A 22,751-nucleotide genomic window follows, 5' to 3' on the forward strand; every position below is an offset into this window, starting at 1 on the left:
CAAATGGCTCTCATTAAGTATAGTTAACTGTCAGTAAATATAGATTATTCACTCCTTTTAACATTCCCCCTCCAAAATGGGAAGTAGAAAAGAATGAAAAAAAAATTTTTTAACATTTATTCATTTTTGAGAAACAGAGAGAGACAGAGCACAAGTGGGAGAGGCGCAGAGAAGGAGAAAGGGAGACCCAAGATCTGAAGTAGGCTCTAGTCTCCGAGCTGTCAGCACAGAGCCCGACATGGGGCTTGAACTCACAAACCACGAGATCATGACCTGAGCTGAAGTCGGCCACCCAATCAACTGAGTCACCCAGGCACTCAGGGAAGTAGAAAATAATTTAAGCAAACACGTTGACATTATTTTACTGTTCGAATGTATTATTTAAATTCTTTTTTTTTTTTTTACTTAATTTTTATTTTGAGAGAGAGTGAATGAGCGAGGGAGAAGGATAGAGGGAGAGAGAGAGAGAGAGAAAGAGAGAGAATCTTAATTTGCGCTGGGCGTGGAGCCCAATGTGGGGCTCAATCCCACAATCCTGGGATCATGACCTGAGCTGAAATCAAGAGTTGGATTAGGAGTAATAATAATACCTACTTCAAAAGATTGTTGGGAGCATTAAATGAGCCAACTGAGCCACCCAGGCGCCCCTCGAATGTATTATTTAGATCCTGATTTAAAGAGATAGACTCTAGGTACGGTTCTTAACAAACCTTTAGGTGTTAACTGTGACAGTTTATTCGTCTAACCCTGTTTTTTCTTCAGGCCTGGGTAACACCAACTCATATTGTATCTTTATAAATTTGTTGGGGCTTGTCCACACTTAGCAGAGGTTTGGAGCTGTTGAGAAACTTAACATCGAATTGGCATGCTAGACGTTGTCTTTTACTCTAATTATAAAGACAGACCAGCCATCCAGTGGAATTCTCCACACTTCCTTGATTTAATAACCAACTTCCCCAGTTTGTGTAACTTCCTGGATTCTTGGAGCTGAAATTACTGTTGGCTTTCATCATAATGAGAGGGCTCTAATGTAACAACTGAAGTACCTTGCTAAAAGGAAGGGTATTTTCCTTCCCTTCAGGTTTTAGCCTTTTGTATCTTTGTGTTGTAGAGCTGCAAGAGAGGATAGTCACAGATTAGTGATGATCTTTGGGAATCAGAAGGAAAATTCTCCTGTGCCTGGCCTCTTCGCTTACCCATTATTGTTCTTACAGTGAGCTTCCTCTACAGGTTAATAGCATTGTATCTTCTTTGTAGTTTCAAATATAAACTTACTTTTATTAATTTGAACATAGTTCGTAAAGAGTCACAAAGCTTATCCCCTGTCCTGCTTCTTTCCCCTTTGAAGTTCCAGTCCCCAGAGATAACCATTCCCCTCCCACCCCTTTTTAAGTAGTTTCTTCTAGTGATTACCTCCTTATTTATAAATAAATTGCTCACACATATTTCTTGTGATTTAACAAACTTTGGACATTATCTACTCATTTTCCATGTGTTGGATGAGGATTTAATGCCTGCACACACATGCACACCTGTACATACCCCTTCCCTCCTGCCCTTTCCCCATCGTGATTTTTGGCTACATCATTGGGCTGTATTTACTGTTGATTACTTGGATATTATTCATTGCTGAGCCTAGTTCAGTCTTCCTTTCTTATACATTTGTTTAGTTTTCTGTGTAATTATTGCTAAGTTCTTCCTAATTATTTAACAGCTGTATCGAATACGTATCATTATGTCATTCCATCTTTGTTCTCTTTACCCAGACTTCAGCCTTTGACACCTATCCCATTCTCTTTGTCCTTGTTTTGGGGTTTTTACCTTTTTATTCCTTAATTGTCACTTCAGTAGGATTTTTTAACTTATATTTTTAAAATTTATATTTGATAGATAGTGTATTACATAGCTCAAAGTTCAAAAGGTAGAAACATACAGAATAACAACTTTCTCTCCTATCTTTCCCCATTTCCCTCCCCAGAAATAACCAATATCATTAATTTATTGTGTATCCTTCCAGGAATATTTTATAGTATAGTTTCCTTTTGTATAGAAATGGTTGAATTCTATACACATTGTTTTGCACTTTGCTTTTTACCTAACAGTAGATTTTAGAATTTATTCTATAACAGTTCTTAAAAAGCTTTTTTATTTTTTATTTAAAAAAATTGTTTTTAATATTTATTTATTTTTGAGAGAGAGAGAGAAGAGAGAGAGAGAGCATGAGAAGGGAAGGGGCAGAGAGAGAGGGAGACACAGAATCTGAAGCAGGCTCCAGGCTCTGAGCTGTCAGTACAGAGCCTGACACGGGGCTTGAATTCACGAACTGTGAGATCATGACCTGAGCTGAAGTCAGACACTTAACCAACTGAGCCACCCAGGTACCCTAAAAGCTTTTTAAAATTTTTTTATGGATACACTGTATCACATTGTGTGAGTGACCACAACTTAATCAGTCCTCTATTGATGAATACTTAATTTGTTTCCAGTCTTTTCTTTACCAGTAGTGGTAGAGTGATGATTTTGTACATAAGTAATTTTCTCCTTGTGCTTGTGTATCTGCTAGGACAAATTCCGAGAATAGAATTTCTGGCTTAACACAGGACTTAGAATTTTAGATGTATTATATTTTCTTACACTTGTAAGACAGATTCTGTGAAATGTGAAATATTTGACTTTTTTCCCATTCAAGTGACAAATCCTTTTCCCCTTCTGTCCACCCGCACCCTATATAGGGGCAACCAAAATAGGTTTGAATACAAAAGTAAGTGGATACTTTGCTCTTGGAGGTGGATTTCCCTTTATATTTAAGATGTGATATATTATTTTCTCCCCTTTTCTTCTATTCTAAAAACCTAAAAGGGTAGATATGAAATAGCTTTTATCATACTTTCAATAATAACTTTTTGGGATATAATTCACATACCATACGATTCACTCATTTAAAATATACAATTTAGTGGTTTTAGTGTATTCACAGAGTGTGAACCCATCATCACAATCATTTTAGAAGGTTTATATCGCTCCAGAAGGAAACTCCACATCCATTAGCCCTCACTCCCTATTTCCCCCTACCTCCTACAGCCCTGGGTAACCACTGAATCTACTTTCTGCCTATAGATTCACCTATTCTGGATATTTCATATAAATGGAATTACACAATATGTGGGTTTTATGTTTCTTACCATTTTGTCTCAGAAGTACCTGAGAAGTTTGAGTGAGTAGGTGGTTTTTCAGGTTGATATGGGCATTTTGGGAGATAGGTTGTTCTCTGCCCAGGAGAAGGGGGCAGGTTAGTTTCAAAGTGGAGATTGGCTTAGCAGATTCTTGGGAAAGAGCCAGTCAGCAAAGACATTCAGAGCTAAACTATCTTTCCTACAATGCAAGAGCATCGTGTAAGGTAAGACTATACCTAGACTATTTTTACTGCTGAAGATCTACAGAATCAGTGAACAGCTTGCTGAGGAATCATCTTGAAGTCAGTGCTGTTGGGATTAGAATACATTTCTGGCTTTGCAAGGGAAGTCTTTGGGGGAAACACACAGTTATTTTACAAAGTTGACTGTCTCTATTTTGTTGCATGATATACTTTAAATAATATTTTTTTTCAGTTGAGTTAATTTGCTTATATCCCGAGCTTTGCCAGAAAATACAGATCAGAACACTTTCATGAGCCCTAGCCGGTTTTAGATTCACCTTTACCTTCTACGTCACTTACCTGTTATACCATACCTTGAAGTGCGTAGTCATTTTCCTGCAGTCAGAGCAGGGGCAGGTATCTCTCCCAGACTCATTTGGTTCTTATTTTGCCAAAAGGATTGATGTGTCATGTTTCCTTGAAGCCTGTGCTGACCCAGAAGTTACCCCACTTTCAAATTACAAAGGAATTATCAAGTGCAAGGGACCAAGGGTCATGTGAAGGTTACGGCCGTGTTTCCTCCATTGTCAAAATTCAGGGAGCTTTCAAATAAGAAACAAAAACGGTCACACAAAATTTCATCTCTAAACTTTAATTGTTCTGCAGTCTTAACCATCATATGTAATTCTCTTTGCTGCTTGGTGTAAGAGTGAGGAGGGAGGTGCCCTTGTCCTCTAGGGATTTATAAACTCCTAGGTGGCAGCTGTATCCTAGACGGTAAAACTCAAACAGTCAGAGGGCCATTTGGCAGCAGTCTGGGGAGCAGGGCAGCAAGAAGATAAACAGTTGCTAACCTGGGACTGTGGGAAACAAGGAAACCAGGCTTTGCTATTGGCAACCTTTTAATGCAAGAGTGGAAGGATTTAAAGCTCCCTAGTGGGGGCGCCTGGGTGGCGCAGTCGGTTAAGCGTCCGACTTCAGCCAGGTCACGATCTCGCGGTCCGTGAGTTCGAGCCCTGCGTCAGGCCCTGGGCTGATGGCTCGGAGCCTGGAGCCTGTTTCCGATTCTGTGTCTCCCTCTCTCTCTGCCCCTCCCCCGTTCATGCTCTGTCTCTCTCTGTCCCAAAAATAAATAAAAAACGTTGAAAAAATTTAAAAAAAAAAAAAAAAAAGCTCCCTAGTGGAATTAAAAGTTTGGCATTATAGGAAAAGTACTTAAGTAAGTAAATAAATACATACATAAATAAATCATTTTTTTTTTAAATCTGAAGAAGGATATGTTAGGATTCCTTTGGATGAAAAAAAAATCATATCGGCATACACATAAAAGGATATTTATTGATTTATTTATGTAGAGTCTAAGTGGGTGGAAATACAGTTGAATCCAGAGGCTCAAAGTGTGATTATCAGGTCTCTTCCTTTTCTCTTTCGCTCTCTTGGCTTGATCCTCTTCTGTGTTGGCTGTATTTTTGAGGGGGCTTTCTCCACATAGTGGCCACAGGCAGCTCTAGGCTAATAACTTCAACAGGGAAAATACACACACACCCCAAAACCCTATTTGTCCTAGTAGTTGCAATGTGGGATCCAGAATTGAGTCTCATTGCCCATTACTGAGCCCATCATTATGTGGGCTTGGGGTAGAATGTCCTAACTGGCCAGATGAGTTCACACACGAAGGGGGGAGAAAGTGGGCAGTTGGCTCCACTTAAACCACTTAGACTAAGTGTAGGAAAAGGATAGTTCCCAAAGGACCATCAGGTGTTGCTACCAGAAGACAGAGTAGATGCTATGTGCAGCCAGATCTCTGCCTGCTACAGAGAGGAAATCAAGAGCTCACCTGGTTTTGAAGTAGATAGCAAGATAATGTTGTTAGAGGTAAATATGTGTTCTCTGCTAAAGATTAATGAGAGGAAGTAGGCATAAACAACGTAGGAGGGACTTCAGTAATAAATGTTTTTCAGAAAAGCTAGAAATAGATCAAAGTTTTATTAAGCAGACCCCATTTTCCCACCGATTTCCATTATAAAGTCACAACTGTATTCCTAAAAGGGAACAAATCCACCAGATTTCTCACTTGGGAACTTCTGATGAAAAAGCAGTTATGGTTGCTGTAGATCTGTGGTGCCTACCAGAGCTTGCGATGTAGCAGTGGTACAATTCTCCCAGAACTGCGGTTACCAACTTCCAATTCACTTTTGCTTTGGGATTCTTCAGATTTGGAAGCTGTTTCCTTTCCCTCCCTTAGTAAACAATCTCCCTCCCTTTCTCTCTCCCTCTCTCTCTTAAGAGAGCGAGGGAGAGAGAAAGAGAAGAGGAAAGGGGCCGAGGGAGAGAGAGAGAAAGAGGAAGAGAATCTTAAGCAGCCTCCATGCTCAGCGCGGAGACTCACATGGGGCTCGATCTCGCGACACTGGGATCATATGCTCTGAGCTGAAATCAAGTCTGATGCTCAACTGACGGTGCCACCCAGGCGCCTCTATTTATCTTTTCTTAGCCACTGACATTTTTCCTTTGCTAAGATAGCTTTAACTTCATCTTGGACATCCAAGAACTTTCCCATCGTTTTGCATAATAGAGCTAACTACAAATGCAGTGTCTCATTGTGCCAACAGGGGAACTGTCTGATTCAGGTTCTGTCACAGCCTGAAACTTCCTTAAGAGCAGAGCTTTTGCTTTTATAAGATTGGAGGCCAGATAAAGGAAGTGGTGTTTAGGACCACATGCAGGGACTTCCCAGGCTTTTTGGAAGCAATGAAAAGGTAGGGGTGGGGAAGGCAGAAAAGAAGCAGGTACAGGCAGCCTTTAGCAAGTGTACTGCCTTTGTGTATATCTGACTTACCAGAGAATGGAATCACAACCTACAACATAGAAAATAGTATGTAGACTTTGGCTGCACGAATGTCAAGTTCAAACGGGAGATTGGCAAACTCAGATGAAAAATTATTAAAGATTTCTTAAGCATTTCTATTACTCCTTCCCCATCTTTCTTAATTCCTGAAATTTATATCAAGACTATATCTTTGAACTCTTTTATTAATTCATTCATTCAACAAATAGTTACTGAGTGCCTGCTGTGTGCTGGCACTCTTCTAGGCATGGAGGCTACAGCAGGGAAAAAACAAAATCCTTCACTTTGTAAATTTTACCTTCTAAGGAGGAGACTAGTCGATAAATAAGCAAATGCCATATATAATGTGTATAGTGCTAAGAAGAAAAATCAAGCATAAGGAGTGGTAGGAGAAGGAGGCTGCCATTTTATATGTGATAAGTGTGATATTTGAGCAGAGACATGATGGGGCTTGGGGAGCAAGCCCTAAGGCTACCTGTAGGAGGAGAAGCCTGGGCAGAGCGGGATGTCAGAGGAAGAGAGTAGACCTGAAGCAGCGTGGTCTACTCTAAGAACAGTGAGGAGGCCAGAGGTGCTGGAGGATAGTGAGCAGGGGAGAGTAGTGGTAAAAGAAGAGGTCAGTGAGTGAGCAAAGGCAGGTGGAGATGGGGTTTGCTCATAAACAAGGGAGAGGGAAACCATTGAGGGCTTTGGGCAGAAGAATGATGGGGCCTGATTTGGTTTAGCCAGATGGTTCCAGCTGTGATGAAGGTAAATGGTAAAAGCAGACGGGCCAATTAGGAGATTATTGGAGGGGAAAAAAAGGAAATCAACAGGCCAGAAATAATGGACCAGAGTAGTTGAAGTAGAGGTGGTAAAAAGAAGCAGTCTCTTCCCGGATATATTTTGAAACCTGTATTTCTTTCCTTTGTTTTTCTTTTCTTCTTCCCCACTATTCTTTAAAAGCGTGTAACGTTTTCTTCCCAAGTAACCCAATTTGTATTTATATAATTTTGAGACTAGGGGCTTTATTTCTAATTCTGTCATAGATCATATATCCCCTCCTCTCTCCGTCCGTGTAAAGTTTGCTCGATATGGGGCGGGGCTCAGATAATGATTACACATCTAGGAGGTACTGGCATGATGGGAAAAGGAATCAGGAAGTGAAGGAGTCTCCCCTTATCTGCAGTTTGCCTTTCCACAGTTTTAATTAGCCTCGGTCACCTGTGGTCTGGAAGCAGATAATCCTCCTTCTGACTAAATCATCAGAAGGTCAGTAGTAGCCAAACACTGTCACAATGCCTGCGTCACTGACCTCACTTCGTCTGCTCATGTAGCCATTTTATTATCTCACGTCATCACAAGCAGAATGTGGGCGAATACAATACATTAAGATATTTTGAGAGAGAGAAAGACCACATTCACATAACACTTATGACAGTTGTTATTGTTATTGCAATTGTTCCAATCGTTCTCTTTGATTAGTTATTGTTGTTAATATCTTATTGTGCCTGATTTATAAATTAAACTTTATTAGGGGCACCTGGGTGGCTCAGTAGGTTGAATGTCCGACTTCCACTCAGGTCATGATCTCATGGTTTGTGGGTTCAAGCCCCATATCAGGCTCTGTGCTGACAGCTCAGAGCCTAGAGCCTATTTCAGATTCTGTGTCTCCCTCTTTCTCTGCACTTTCCCTGCTTGCACTCTGTCTCTCTCTTGCTCAAAGATAAATAAACATTAAATCAAAAAATAAATTAATTAATTAAACTTTTTCATAGGTAGGTATGTATAGGAAGAAACATAGAATATAGAGTGTTTGGAACTATCTGCAGTTTCAGACATTCACTGCGGGTCTTGGAACATATCCCCTGTGAATAAGGGGGGGCTACTACCATACTTGGAAGAGAGACTCAAGAGCAGGACCTTCCCCACTTCTGATCAAGGAACTCAGCCATAAGTATGGGTCTCCTACTGATCATGCCCAAAATGCTCTGAAGATATTTCCTTGTGGAAATTACTCTCATCGTTGACAGTTTTACAGAGAATACTCATATTGGAACAGAGAACCGCAGCAAAGACAGGAAGCACTGCTGTGCTTTGGCAGGAATAATACTAGTCATAGAACCATAGAGTCTCAGACTTGGAGGGCTCTCTGGAGGGTGTTTAATCCAGTCTTCTCCTGCTGCTTGTGAATCCCTGCCACAATGTATAATCATCTACCCTCTGCTTTAAGAGACTAGAATCCAAGGGCGCCTGGGTGGCTCATTTGAGCATCAGGTTGAGCGTCTGACTTTTGATTTTGGCTCCAGTCATGAACCCAGGGTGGTAGGATTGAGCCCCAAGTCAGGCTCTGTGCTGAGCATGGAGCCTACTTAAGACTCTCTTTCTCTCCTCTCTCTCCTCCTCTCTCCTCCTCCCCCTCTCTCTCTCCCTCACTTGCACTCTCTCTGTCTCTCTCTCTCAAAAAAAAAAAAAAAAAAAAAAGAGTCTAGAATTCATAAATCATAGAATGCCAGTGCTGGAAGTGATCTTAGAGAACACATAGGACTGAGACTAGAAGAATCCAGGAGTCTGAACTCCCAGACCCGTGTTCTCTGCACTCACTATGCTGTCATTCCAAATAAAGGGCAGCCCTTCCTGGTAGAATTACAGAGGTGGGTTTAAGTGTCTCAGTGTTCATCCCATCACAGGCTGTCTGGGTTTATTTGCTTTCCAATTTTAAACCATAATGAATCCTTTCTTTTTATTTTTAACCCCAGGGGTTGCCTTGCTCTCAGATGTGTACCCTGAGAAAATCTTGCTTGGCCTGTTGGCTCAGTATGACGGTGGTAAAGACAAGCACACACCAGAGACCAGAATGAAAGTCGGGGAAGTCCTGATGCGAGTTGTCAGGGCATTAGGTGAGTTTTCCACGGCCTGGAAAATGGTGGGAGGCAGTATGGCTTCGGAACCAAAGTCTGTGTACCTTGGAGGTTTCTTATGCTAGCAAGGGGAGGACAGTTTCAGGGCTGAGATGAACTACTTCCTGCTCAAGGATTTAGCAACAATCCACACGCCCACTAAGGGATTGGCAGCAATAGTGCCTGTTTTCCTACCACTGCTTGTTCTCCGCCCCTCAGCTATGTTGGGGCCTGATTTTCGTTGGAGCTGGAATGAGAAGTTTCACACTGGCTGAGCAGCAGCAGGAGGAATGTCAGACAGGGAAGGAATAGCACTAGCTCTTGTTGAATGGCTACTGTGTGCCAGGTCGTCTGCATATATAGTCTCATCTAGTTTTCCCAACAAATGCTACAGAGAGGCTGTTGTTAGACCCGTTTTATAGGTGAGGAAATCGTGGTGCATAGACCTTCAGCAGTTTGTCCCAAGACACTTTCAGCTGGTAAATAGTGGTGCTGAGAATTGAACCCCCCAACTCAAAGGATGTTGCTCCAGACTACATAAGCTGAGAGTTGTAAGTAAGAGCATGAGCTCCTGGGTCACAATATCTGGGTTCAAATCTCAAACTGCTGCTTATTGGCTATGTGACCATGGAAACATTTCTTAACCTCTTGGTACTTCAGTGTCATCGTGTATGATATGAGGATATTAATAGCACTTACCTCATAGGGCTATTGTAAGGATTAAATAAGGTAATACTTGGAATAGTGTTTGGCACACAGTACAGGCTCAATAAATTTTCATTTTTGCTAACAAGAAAGATTGCTTTTTTAAAGAAAAGAAATACTTTATTATTTACTACTTATTGAGTACCCTTAAGGGGCTGGGAGATGGGACACTGGGGAGTCAGGACAAAGAAAACAATTGTTCACGTTAAAGATGGGGGTTAAATTAAGATAAACTAACAAATTTCTCCGTAAGTCAAAAAGTATACTGTTGTTATTTTTATATTGGGCTATATAACATAGAATTGGGAGGGGGTTCTTTAACTTGCATTACATAAACTTAGCCATTGACTGCTACACTGAATATAGATAGCTTGAAGCCTTAAAATAAGGCAAACCAGTCGTTCAAGTGTGGCCAGTGGTATATAGTATCCATTGAGCCAACCAGCTGCCATGTTGAACTTGGAGAATTAAGGTGTGTTTGGGGGCCATATTCTCACTCTGTATGTCTGTGTCACATTACATTAAGAGATGTAGTAGCATGAGTGGTTAATATTTTGGCCTGAAAACAATGCCACACCGAACTGGACTTCTTCTTTAATCTAGATCAGCATCTTCTCAAGCACCGATAGATTTGTTCTCGGCCCTTTAGTAATTCCATCATGTATCCCCTAGCCTGTGACCTAAGGCAGAGAGAGAAGTGATCTCAGCTTCAGTTTGACTAATTTGTCTGTGAGCTCATAAATGTTACTCTACCCAATAGGTGAAGATTTTGGAGAACAAAATAGCTTTTTGCCACTTGCTTTGAGAAATCACACTGATTTCTTCTTTACCAGCATTCAAAGTATTTACAAAGCTTCTGAATAACCATGCATTATTTCTTCAGATATAGCCCTGAATTTTCCTAATTTCTGGGCGTCCCTCCTGGTTAAAAAAGAGGACCTAGATCTCTACGCACTTAAATAATTTTTTTCTACCTAAATCTTTTGATTAGTGAAAGAAAAATCTCATGAAAGTGAAATTTAGAAAAAAAAATGTTTTCTAGTCTTTAAAGAAAGACCAACTTTCTATATTTGCCTTAGTCCTAAATATGGATCCGAAACATACCAGACAAGTGCACCATTATAAGAAATCATTCTCTCACAGGAGGTGTGAATGTTAAGCTTCAAGTATCTCAGGTCCAAGTGCAACCTGTGACTTCTATTTGCGTCTATCATTGGGATTATCGGAGCTAAGAAGGAACGTATGCCATACATAGACTACATCAGTGTAACATGTACTTTCTCTGTAACTTCTGGTAGACCTCTACCGCCGGGATGATGAACACCGAAATGCACGTTTCTCGGTCTCTAGTGACCAGGGGTGGGAGTGGAGGTGAAGAACTGGGTGGATTGGGAGAGAGGCCTTACTCCACCTTACATGTGCCTATAATTAGCCCAATTCCCAAAACAGTCTTTTGCGGGCTGTTTCAAAGAAAACTCCATCAATTCTCAAAGTTCTAATGTTTCCGTAGCCTACTCTTTTGGGTATCCAGCCATAGATACCGCCTTTAGCTTTACCTGCCAGTTTCTAATTCACATTACCAACATGTCCAAGTGCGGAGACGAGGTGGCTTGCTGAAATCCTTTCACTGGAGTTAAAGCCCGTTTTTACAACATAGCCAGTATTCTTAGTTTACCAGTGATATGGAAATCTCTGTGGACAGCCTCTCTGGAAGGCTTCCTTAATAAGTACCCTGCTTTCATTGGCCTGGGACTTGCTCTGTCCCCACGCCCAGCTCTTCTTTGCAGCAGGGGGAGTTCCACAGGAGAACGAGGCCCACGGGTGGGAACCGGGTGCAGGACACTGCTGCTTCCTCTTGGCATCATGCCTAGTTCCCCAAGCACGTCTGCTTTCCTTCCTGCTGCTAGATGCTGGTGAAAATCAGGAGCTTTTTTCTTGCCATTTTTAAAAACGGAGGTATCACACACACACAGTGAAGTATATAAAGTATACTAACGTCAGTGTAGAAAGCTTGTAGTAGCCCATGAAGTTTCCTTTTGTCCCTTCCTAGTCTCTACCTGCCCCAGAGGTAAGCACTATTCTAAACTTTTTGTCACTGTCCATTTATTTTGATTGTTCTCAAACTTCATTTTCATGGACTCAAATCCCCATATTTCTAGTATGCCAACAGATCTAGACACTTTTGTAAATTGGGGTCAAATTTGGGGGCTAAAAATACTTCATAGGCATGCTGTGTATGGTCTTTCCTGTTGTCTCACAAGAGGAGGTACATAATGTCTGGTCGTCTCATTTTAGTGGTGCTGAGAGCGATTAGTGGTGTTTCTAGTCAGGTACATCTGTTATAAACTTCTCCATCAACCTTCCTCCTCATGGTTTTAAGTAACCATTGATCGTTGTAGGCTAGATCCATTATTTCATAAGGGTTGTATATTTTTTTTAGACATTAAGAAACAGCTACAGAGAGGGCTACTAACTTGCCTAATGTCACACAGCTAATTAATGGTAGATCCCGAATTTGAACTCAGACAGCTTGACTCCAGACCCAGTCTTATTACCCAAAACAGTGTTGCATCCTGAGTATTCTCCCATGTTATTAAGCACCTTTTTCCTGTCATTAACATGGACATTTTCCACATCCTCTGTAATTTTTAATGATTGCATGGTAATATATCATTTGAATGTACCATAATTTTTTCAAGTGACCAACTTACAGGTTGGTCCGAGTTTTTGCTGTTATGAATTACATTAAGATGAATATCCTTGTAGCTAAATCCTTTGTGCAGATTCATGATCATTTCCTAGGAAAACAATTTTCTAAAAGTAGAATTTGTTAAAAGCATGTGCATATTTTTAAAGATATTTATTGCTAAGTTGTCTTCCAGGGAGGTTGTGCCAGTTTATTTATTTAAAATTTTTAATTTGAGTATAGTTGACACACAATGTTAAAGTAGTTTCAAGTGTACAACATAGCGATTTGAGAAGTTTATACGTTATACTGTGCTCGCTACAAGTATATCCGCCATCTGTCAACCATATAATGCTGTTACAGTATCATTGACTGTATTCCTTATGCTGTGCCTTTTGTTCTTGTGACTTACTCATTCCATGGAAGCCTGTACCTCCCACTCTCCTTTAGCCATTTTGCCCGTCCCCCTGGGATTGTGCCAGTTTATATTTCAGCGTTTGAGTGATACCCTTGTCCGTACTGTATATGCCATGTATTATCATTTTTATCAAGCACATGTATAAAGAAATGCTACCTTGTTTTTACTTCCATTAATTCCATTGATAAGGTTAAACATTTTTCATATATTTATTGACTAAATTTTGTATGTGGAGAGTGTGTGTGTGTATGTGTGTGTGCGTGCGTACGTGTGTGTGTGTGTGTGTGTAAATTGGCTTTTCCTATTCTTTCTCCATCTTTCTGTTGGGGGTATTGATTTTGTTATATGATTTATAAAACCTTTACCTATTTAAAAATTGTGAACCACTGAAATTTATGTTGTGACTATTTTCTATGGGTTGTTTACATTGTAGTTGTGTTCATACTTTCTGTTTCCCTTTATTTTGAAACACAGAAGTTATTTATTTTGATATAGGCAAATCTATCTACTCCTTTATGGTTTTTCTTCCTATAGGAAGGCTTTCTCAAACCAAGATTATATATTAATCTGTATGTTTTAATCTCTACTCTTCAATGTAGAAAATATTGTGGAGAGATTTTGGTTTCATTTCTTTTATTTAAGGAACTGTTTAGTTTTTTATTGTACTTTGAGAAATTTAATCTTAACACATTTCTAAATTACCAATCACTCCAAATGTTTCTCCATATGTTTCCTCTTATATGGCCCAGTGTCGATGTTGACAATAACCTGTGGACTGTTATCTGTCATTGCAGTTTTTAAAACTTCTTTTAAAAATATATCATTAGAATACTGTGCCCAAGATAGTGAATCGGCAATTGGGACATTACTTAAAAAGTAGAATTAAAGTGAAGAGGATTGAATACATATGCGACGGTATTTCCTTCTGAGGCCGCCTGGAGCATTATTCCTGATCTGATGAAGACTACACAGCTTTCTCACATATGCCAGATGCAATATCTGCTTTCTCTTCAGCAGGGCTGAACAAACATTGCCCCGTCCTTTGTTCTCTAGATTAGTGATTTTCAAATAGGGAGGCAGGGGAAAGAATTTTGCTCCCTAGGAGATATCTGGAGACATTTTTAGTTGTTACAACTGGGGGCAGGAGAATATTACTGGCCATTTAGTGGGTATAAGGCAGGGATGCTCCTCAACAGCCTACAGTGAGTGTACAGGACAGCCCCCTACAATGCAGAATGATCTGGCCCGGAATGTCAGTAGGGCCCCATGTTGATATACCCTGTTGTAGAGCTCATGTGGACCATTCTGTTTCTGCTTTATAACCTTACTCACATGTGATAAATGCAGGACTACAACATACAATTATGCAGGTTGTTCACAGCCATAAAAGTTCTAAGAGGTGTTATTGTATGAATGGCATGCCCTGGAGTTGTACAATATTCAGTCATCCTGGTGGCCTTGACCGAATTTCCAGCCTATCTCCCATCTGTTACTTTTTATATTGCCATCTCACTGGAGAGAGTTTGAAAAAGTTATTTGTTCCTTTCTGTAATATATTTACACATCCTTTTGGATGTGGGAGCTTGTGCACCTGGTTTATCTATTTTATACCAATCTTATGACCGTAATTTCCAGTGATATCTTCTCTGATACCTGCTGAATTCGGGAGTTGTCCTTATTAAAAAGCCTGTGTCTACCTTTGAGGTGATTATATATGCCTCCTACCCTTTCTTGCCTTCCTTTTACATTTAATGGACCATAATATGAACTAAATTATATTTTTAAATTATCTCTTATATTTAGGGAAGATTTATATACTTTTCCAGCATCTATTTCATATTCTTAGAAAGGAGAGAGAAGAATACATGAGATTGCTTTTTATTTGTACGTGGCTCTCATGTGAATCCAAAGCTTAGGTCAGAAATCCTTGACAGGAAAACAGTTTCCACCTCTGCCCATAATAATACCCAAACATTTTCTGCATTCTAATTTAATTTCCTGCTTTTGTCAAGTTCTAAATAATATAAATTCTTGGGTTATATGATAGCTCTTCCTAATACTCAAAGGTTTGTTTTTTGTTTTTAGTCTTGAGTATACTTATTTTTTTCTTAATCTTGGGGGTAGGAGTATCAATATAGTTTAGTTCAGAAATGTTTTTTGATTAGCTACTAAATGGCAGATTCTGTACCTGGGGCTGGAAGTAAGAGCATGAAGAAGCCATAGTCTCTTCCTGCAAGGAGCTTACAGTTTAGTAGGAGAGAGTGACTCATACACAGACCACCTCTGTCAGGTGGTCTGCTTGTGGAGGGCGCTGTAGGAGCGCAGGGGAAGTGGTCTTTGTCCTTTTTCTTGAGATCCTGCAGTTGAATGTGGCACTGTACTATGGGGCTGCATCAATTCCTTGTCCTTATCACCACCCCGCAGGCCAATTTTTGAAAAATAGCTTTTTGTCTGATAGTTTTCAGAGATTTTCAACTCACAGCATATGTCTGAATTAAGATAAAAGGGTAGGTCGGACATGTGAATAATTGGATAGTCTGGGAGTTGAGTATTTATAGATTTCAGCAGCAATAGACAACAGTCAAGGGTTAGAGTTTTCATATTCCAAAAGGAACAATTTTTCAGCAAAATTCAGAGGATCAAATGAAATGCTTCTTGCCAAGTCTGCCTAGGTCAGCATCAATATAGTTCAATGTAACGGATATTTATATTAATATAAACTGGAAATACTAATCTGGCTGGAATTGAAGGTTGAGGCCCAGACCGAACAGCTTTTTTTTTTTCTCATCTTCCTTCTCTTTTTCTTACTCATGTCGAATTTTTTTGAGAGGTGTAACTTTAAAATCTATTTATAGACCTTTTTCATAATTGTATCAGTAATCCATGGTCATCTTGGACAATTTGGAAGATATGAAAAAGTATTAAAAAAGGTGATCACTAATAGTTCCACCATTCAGAAGTAACCACTCTTTGTTTACATTTTGATGTCTTCTTCTAGTTTCCTTTTCTTTCTCATAATCGTAATCATACTGTATGTATACTGCTTTTTTTTCATTTAACATTACTTATAAGCACTTTTCCATGTCGTTAAAATTTTGAGAATATAAGATTTATTGGTTGTATTATAATCAATAGCTTGAATTTATCATAATTTTATTTAATTATCTTTTAGAAAGAGATTATTGTTTATTAGGTTATTTCCAGTTCCTTACTTTATGAGGAACTTTATGAGGATTATGAGGTGTGCTATTGATTATTCTTGTACATAAATTCTTTTGGTAAGTCATTGATTCTTTCCTTAGGGTTGGTTCCTACAAGGAAAATTACTAGGTCAAAAAGTATATGCATGTGCTTAAGGCTCTTGATATTTAGAGCTAAGTTGCCCTCCAGAGATGTGTACTCTTAGCAGTGAATGAGACTGCTAAGTTCTCACAGAGAAAAAATCTTCCATGACTTCAGACCAAACTTCTAACCCTAACCAGCCATCTCCAAAATGTGTACCTTTGCTTCCAGAATGAATGGAGGAACCTGTCAGAGAATGTTGGTCCGTGGGTGGGTAGATGAAAAGAGGAAGAAGCGAGGGAGGGAGGGAAGGAGGGGGAGAAGGAGGGAAGGACTGATGGATGGATGGAAGGGTGGATACATGACTCAGTGTGAAACCACTGCTGCTCCAGAAGCGCACCTCAGATCTGGTAGTGTCATCATGATATGCAAAGAACAGTACGCAATTATTTTTAGAGGCAAAACGTAGTCTTCTAATCAGCAAGCTCAGACAAGTTCCAGTTTACCGTAGGTCAGAAACTTCTAAAAATGAGAGTGAAAATAGAAAGCCACAGTCATGTTGCTCCATCTGAAGAATTTACCTTCAGTGAACCCTGTAGGAAAGATCAGGAATTAATATTTGGAATGAGGAATGAGGGGAGAGAACCAAATCTCTTGTCTCTGTTGGAGTATGCTATGGGAAGTAGAGTATCACCTGGGAATAGTGGGGCAAAACAGCTTATATTTCCAGGTTAAAAGGCACTTCTTCTCAAATTACTCTATATTCCAAGAAAAGGGTGGGTCCTGTGCTTGAGGGTATATTTCTAACTCTTAAAACCTGTAAAACACCCTTATTTAATGTGCTCTGTCAACTTTTCCATATTACCTGCTTCATTTTTTAAGTTTTAGTTCAGCAGTCACTGCTACCTTAGAGTTCATCCAAATCGTGAGCAACCCATGATCCCATCTAGCTCAGGTGAAGCCCATAATGTGACTTTGGAGAACCTATCGTCTTCCCAGAGAGGAGGGAATTCAGCCCCAGATTCTGCTCTGACAACCACCTTCTTCTAGCCAGTTGTAGAAAATAAAGGAAAATGGGATAATTGGATTTGTCTAGTAGGTTACTCTGATTTCCAGTTGGTTTGGCCTGGGAGTTAAGATGAGAGGAGGATCTTTTATTATTATTATTATTTTTAATTTTAATTTAAGTTTTAGTTAACATACAGTGCAAAGTTTGTTTTAGGAGTAGAATTCAGTGATTCATCACTTACATTCAACACCCAGTGCTTATCACAAGTGCTCTCCTTAATACCCATCTCCCGTCTAGTCCATCCCTCACCCACCTCCCTCCAGCAGCCCTCAGTTTGTTCTGGATCATTAAGAGACTCTTGTAGTTTATTTCCCTCTCTCCTCTTTTCCCCCTGTTTCCCGTAGAGGAGAGGAGCTTTTAAATGACTATAATATTGTTATAGTATGGATGTATCACACAGTTTTTACCATTTATTCAACCATTCCTCTGTGCTTGGACCTTCAGTTTTTTCTGTTTTGTGTTTCCTATGGCATACAGACTGCAATATGAATTCTCATATATGTGTGCAAACAGAAATATATATTAATATGTATATATGCATTTTCTGTATATATGTACATGCTAAGTACTGGGCCTTTATTTCTGTAAGATCGATATTTGCCAAAGTGGAATTACTGGCTCAAAAGCTGTTTATATTTTAAATTGTTTATATACTAACAGATTACTTCCTAAAATTGTGGGTGAGCTAGAGCTCTTTGGACCCCCTGCTATGTGTGTTGTCAGATAGAGAAAAATATCTTTTGAAAATTGTGTTTTTCAAAGGGAACAGACTAAGCAAGTTCTTTGTTGTGTGTTATTTTCTTTGTCTTGATTGCAATGGGGGGAAAAGTCTTGTTTTTAAGAAATACATTATTAATACATCTTGCTCTTAAGCAATTTACAAGACTAGTCAAGGAATGACAAATCAGCTTTAGAAGTATCTTACTCAACAAAATTTGTTCAAAGGTGCAGCATCATATCGTTCACTTCAAGGGCATTCTAATTAGGTAGTTTCCAGAAATATTTTAACTTTTACTTTAGTGATGAAAAAATTTTACTTTGTGGGCTTTTCTTTCATAACACGTTTTGGCTCTCTTCTGTGTCGTAAACAACCCCAGAATTTAATGGCTTAAAGCAACAACCATTCGTTTGTTCAGAATTCCGTAATATGTATTAAGCTTGGCAGCGCAGCCCGTGTCTGCTTCACATGGAGGTGTCTGGGCTCAGCTGGTGGTTCTTCTGCTGCGTGGAGTGTAGCCTGGGCTCACCCAGGAGGCTGCACTTGGCTGGGGTGCTGACTGGGGCAGCTTAGTGCTCTTCCACATGGTTATTCTCTTCCCTGTGTGTGGACACTCATCATTTGGTAGTTACCATGCCTATTAAGAGCTCAACCTAGAACTGGCTTAATATGACTTCTGCCACATTCTACTATCAAAGTAAGTTGCACATCCAGCCCAGGTTCAAGGGGAGGGGAAGTAGCCTCTAATTTTTGATGAGAGAAACAGCACTGTGTTCAGGGATGGTGTGTTGGCAGCCATACCTCTGTGTACTAACTACCACACTACCAAAAATAGTGGTGGTTATTGCCACAAGCCGAACAATACGGGTAAAGGAAAGTCCAGTCTCTCCCAAATATCCGTTACATTTACTATTCTTACCTCCCAAGGAAAACAATGATAATAGTTTGGTATACATTCTGTCATACCTTTCCCTGTGCTCCCATAGGTACATGCAGACATATATGGGCTTTTCCCCTCTTTTACAAAAACAAATTTTAATACTATTACCATTACTCTTAATATTAGTACATGCTATTAATCTGCAATTTCCTTTCTTTGAAGCCAACTTTACCAAGGTATACTTTACATACAATAAAATGCTCCCATTTTAAGTGCACATTTCAACAAAGTTGGATATAAATCCATGTAACCATCACTACAGTCAAAGTATAGAACATTTTCATCACCTCAAAAAGTTCCTTTGTGCTCAAATTATCTCCCATGTCCCATTCCACACTCCACCCCAGGGAACCCCCGATGAATTCTGTTACCATGGGTTAGATCTGTCTTTTCTAGAGTTTTACGTAAATGGAGTTATACAATGTGTACCCCTTTGGGTTTACTTCTTTTGCTTAGCATGCTGTTTTTGAGATTCATCAACGTTGTTGTGTCTATCGTTAGTTCACTACCTTTTATTTCTAAGTAATATTACTTTATATGAATATACTACAATTTGTTCACACATTTACCTGTTGATGGACATTCAGATCATTTCCAGTTTTGAGCTATTATGAGTGTGGCTGCTATGAACATTCTAGTACAAGTCTCTGTGTGAATGTATGTATATTTTTTCTCTTGGTTAAGTACTGACACTGGAATTGCTGGGTCATACAGTATATGTATAAGAAACTGCCACACTGTTTTCCAAAGTAGTTGTACCATTGTATATTACGACCAGCAATGTATGAAAGTTCCAGTGGCTCCATATCCTTGCCATCCCTTTATCAATAGTTTTTTTTTTTTGTTTTTTTTTTAGTTTTTAGCCATTTTAGTGGACCTATAGTGGTATCTCACTGTGGTTTTAATTTGTATTTCCCTGATGACTAATTATGTTGAGCACATGTCTTTTTATGTGCTTACTTTCTATTCATGTATCTCTTTTGTGAAGTAACTTTTCAGATCTTTTTCCATTTTTAATTGTATTATTTATTTTTATTGAGTTGTAAGGGTGCTTTACATGGAGAGGATAGAAGTCCTTTGTCGGGAATATGTATCATGAACATTTTCTCCCAGTCTTTTCTTAATGGTGTCTTTTGAAAAGCAGACATTAATTTTTTGGTTAAATAATATTTATTTATTATAATATTAAGTAAATATGCAAAAACATAAAATTAGGTTATAATTTTTAGTTTATTTACAGCTTTAAAAACAAACACATTTACTTTTTTTTAAGTTTATTTATTCTGAGAGAGAAAGAGTGTGTGTGCATGTGCACAAGCAGGGGAAAGGGCAGAGAGAGAGAGGAGAGAGAGAATCCCAAGCAGGCTCCACACTATCAGTATGGAGCCTGATGTGGGGCTTGATCCCACATACTGAGAGATCATGACCTGGGCCAAAATCAAGAGTTGATTGCTTAACCCACTGAGCCATCCAGGCCCCCCCCCCCATAATTAAAATTTTAATGCCAACAGCAGCAAAAATATCAAATTTATAACAGTATTTTAATGTGATATATCATGTTTTGCTAAAATTAAATCACTGTCCACAGTGTGAATATTTTGATGTTACAGTGGAGAATTCTTTTAGATCAGCGTGCCCAAATTATTATGTGCTGCAAGATAAACCCTTACTCCCATATATTCCTTCTCTGTAAATTACTGCAAAACCTTTGGGTTCTGAAGTCGGGCTGCTTGCACTCAAATCCCTGAATTTTGAATGTCTGACCATAAGCAAGCTACTTAACACTTCTGTGCCTCAGTTTCTTCATCTGTAAAATAATCATAATAATAACACCTACTTGATAGAACTGTTGTGAGGCTTACAGGGAGTTAATAAGATTAAAATGCCAGGTATATAATAAGCAGTCGATGCTTATTATTACCTGAAGCTCCAAGTATTAACTCTACAGGGACTAAAGCCTCAGGCCAACTGGGACACCAGACAGCAGTGGGTAGAATTTCAACTTTCTCAGGAAAATAGGAACTGAACCCAAACCAGGCTTCTAGCATAAAGCCAGGGACCAGTTTTGTACTACCCCCACTCACGCATAAGAACTAAAGCTACAGTTACCACTGGGAACAAGCTTCTTTCTTGGAAGGTCAACAAAGACACACCTACCCCCAGATCGTGCTCACTGGTGACTAGGGCTTATTTCTAGTAATTTCCCAAGGATGAAGGCCCCTGAAGTAAAACTGCTTCTGAATTGGGTCGTCTGCATCATCAGTTTCTTCTTTCTACTAAATTACTTCCATCTATACATAAACATTACTTAATAAATTTTTAAACAAATAAACAAAAGACTTCTCAGAAAACTATCTCCCCTTCTAGTTATTGCCCTATTTCTTTGGTCTCTTTCATAGTAAAACTCTTAGAAAAAGCTGTCTGGATTTGTTTGCTGTACTTTCTCCTTTATCATTTTTTTCCCAAGTCACTCCAGTGGTACTTTCATCCTCAACATTCCCGTATCCACCAAAATATTGAAAAAGCCATTGATTCCTTCTTCATCCTCACTTTACCTAATCATCCTGTAGCATTTGATGTGTTTGGCCACCACTTCCTTTTCGAAATACTTTCCTCTTCAGGCCTCCCAGACAGTAGAGTTGCCTGATTCTCCTCTTATCCCTCTATTCTTCCTTGGTCTTCCTTGCTGAGTCTTCCTCCACTACCAGATCTCCGAAGGTCAGAATCCTCGAGGGCAGTGTCCTTAGTCCTCTTCTCTTTTCATGCACACAGTGCTACTCATTACCTGGTCAGTCTAGCAGAGGTTTACCGAGTATATTGACATTATTTTTGCAAAGAACCAGCCTTTAATTAATTTTCTCTCTTAGTTATCTATTGCTATGAAACAAATTACCTCAAAACTTACCAGATGAAAACAACATTTATCTCAGTTTCTGTAACTCAGGAATCTGAGCATGGCTTAACTGGGTGTCTCAGCCTCAAAGACTCTCATAAAGCTGCAGTTAAGGTGTTGCCTGGGCTGCGGTCTCATCTGAAGAATAAACTGAGAATAGAGCCGTTTTCACACTCACTCACATGGTTGGTAGGATTCAGCTGTTTGTGAGCTGTTAGACTGAAGGTGTCGGTTCTTTGCTGATTGTTGACCTGCAGCCTCCCTCAGTTCTTTGCCATATGGGTTTCTCCATAGGCATGGCAGCTAGCTTTCACCAGATTGAGCAAGCAGGAGAGCAAGAGAGGGCAAGCAAGATGAAGTGGTAGTCATTTTGTAACCTAATCTCAGAATTGACATCCCATCACTTTTGTCACAGTCTGTTATAAGCGAGTCACTAGCTTTAGCCACAATTCAAGAGGAGGGAGTTACACAAGGCATGAATATTAGGAGATGGGAATCATAGGATGCCATTTCAGAGGTTGCCTACAACACTTCCTTCTATTAACTTTTGGTTTAGTTTTCTTACTTTTCTAGTTTCTTAAAGTGAAAGCTTAGATCACTGATTTTGGACCTTTCTTTTTTCCTAAAGTAAGCATTAAAACTACAAATTATCCCCTAAGAACGACCTTAGCTGCATTTCATAAATTTTGATGTGTTTTCATTTTTATTCATTTCAAAATATTTTCTAATCTTGCTTGTGATCTCTATTTCTACCACAGCTTACTTAAAAATGTGTTTGTTGTTTAACCTTCAAATATTTACTGATTTTCCAAGTAACTTTACATTATTGCTTCCTGAGTTCTTTGTGGGCAGAGAACATATTGTATATTATTTCAGTTATTTTGAGTGTGTTGAGACTTGTTTTATGGCCCAGGATATGGTCTCTTTGGGTGAATGTTCCGTGTGCACTTGGAAGTGT

The 22,751-nt window shown here is 39.3% G+C and overlaps 1 protein-coding gene across 1 annotated transcript in view; it reads left to right on the forward strand.

Moving 5' to 3' along the window:
- The window catches only part of TANGO6 (transport and golgi organization 6 homolog), a 193,245-nt gene that overhangs the window by 101,447 nt on the left and 69,047 nt on the right, over positions 1-22,751 (forward strand). Inside the window, exon 15 of the mRNA XM_049622425.1 lies at positions 8,942-9,082. Coding sequence (XP_049478382.1) covers positions 8,942-9,082 — 141 coding nt within the window. The remainder of the gene's footprint in view (positions 1-8,941; positions 9,083-22,751) is intronic.

Source organism: Panthera uncia (genome assembly GCF_023721935.1).
Source record: "Panthera uncia isolate 11264 chromosome E2 unlocalized genomic scaffold, Puncia_PCG_1.0 HiC_scaffold_20, whole genome shotgun sequence".
NCBI lineage: Eukaryota > Metazoa > Chordata > Mammalia > Carnivora > Felidae > Panthera > Panthera uncia.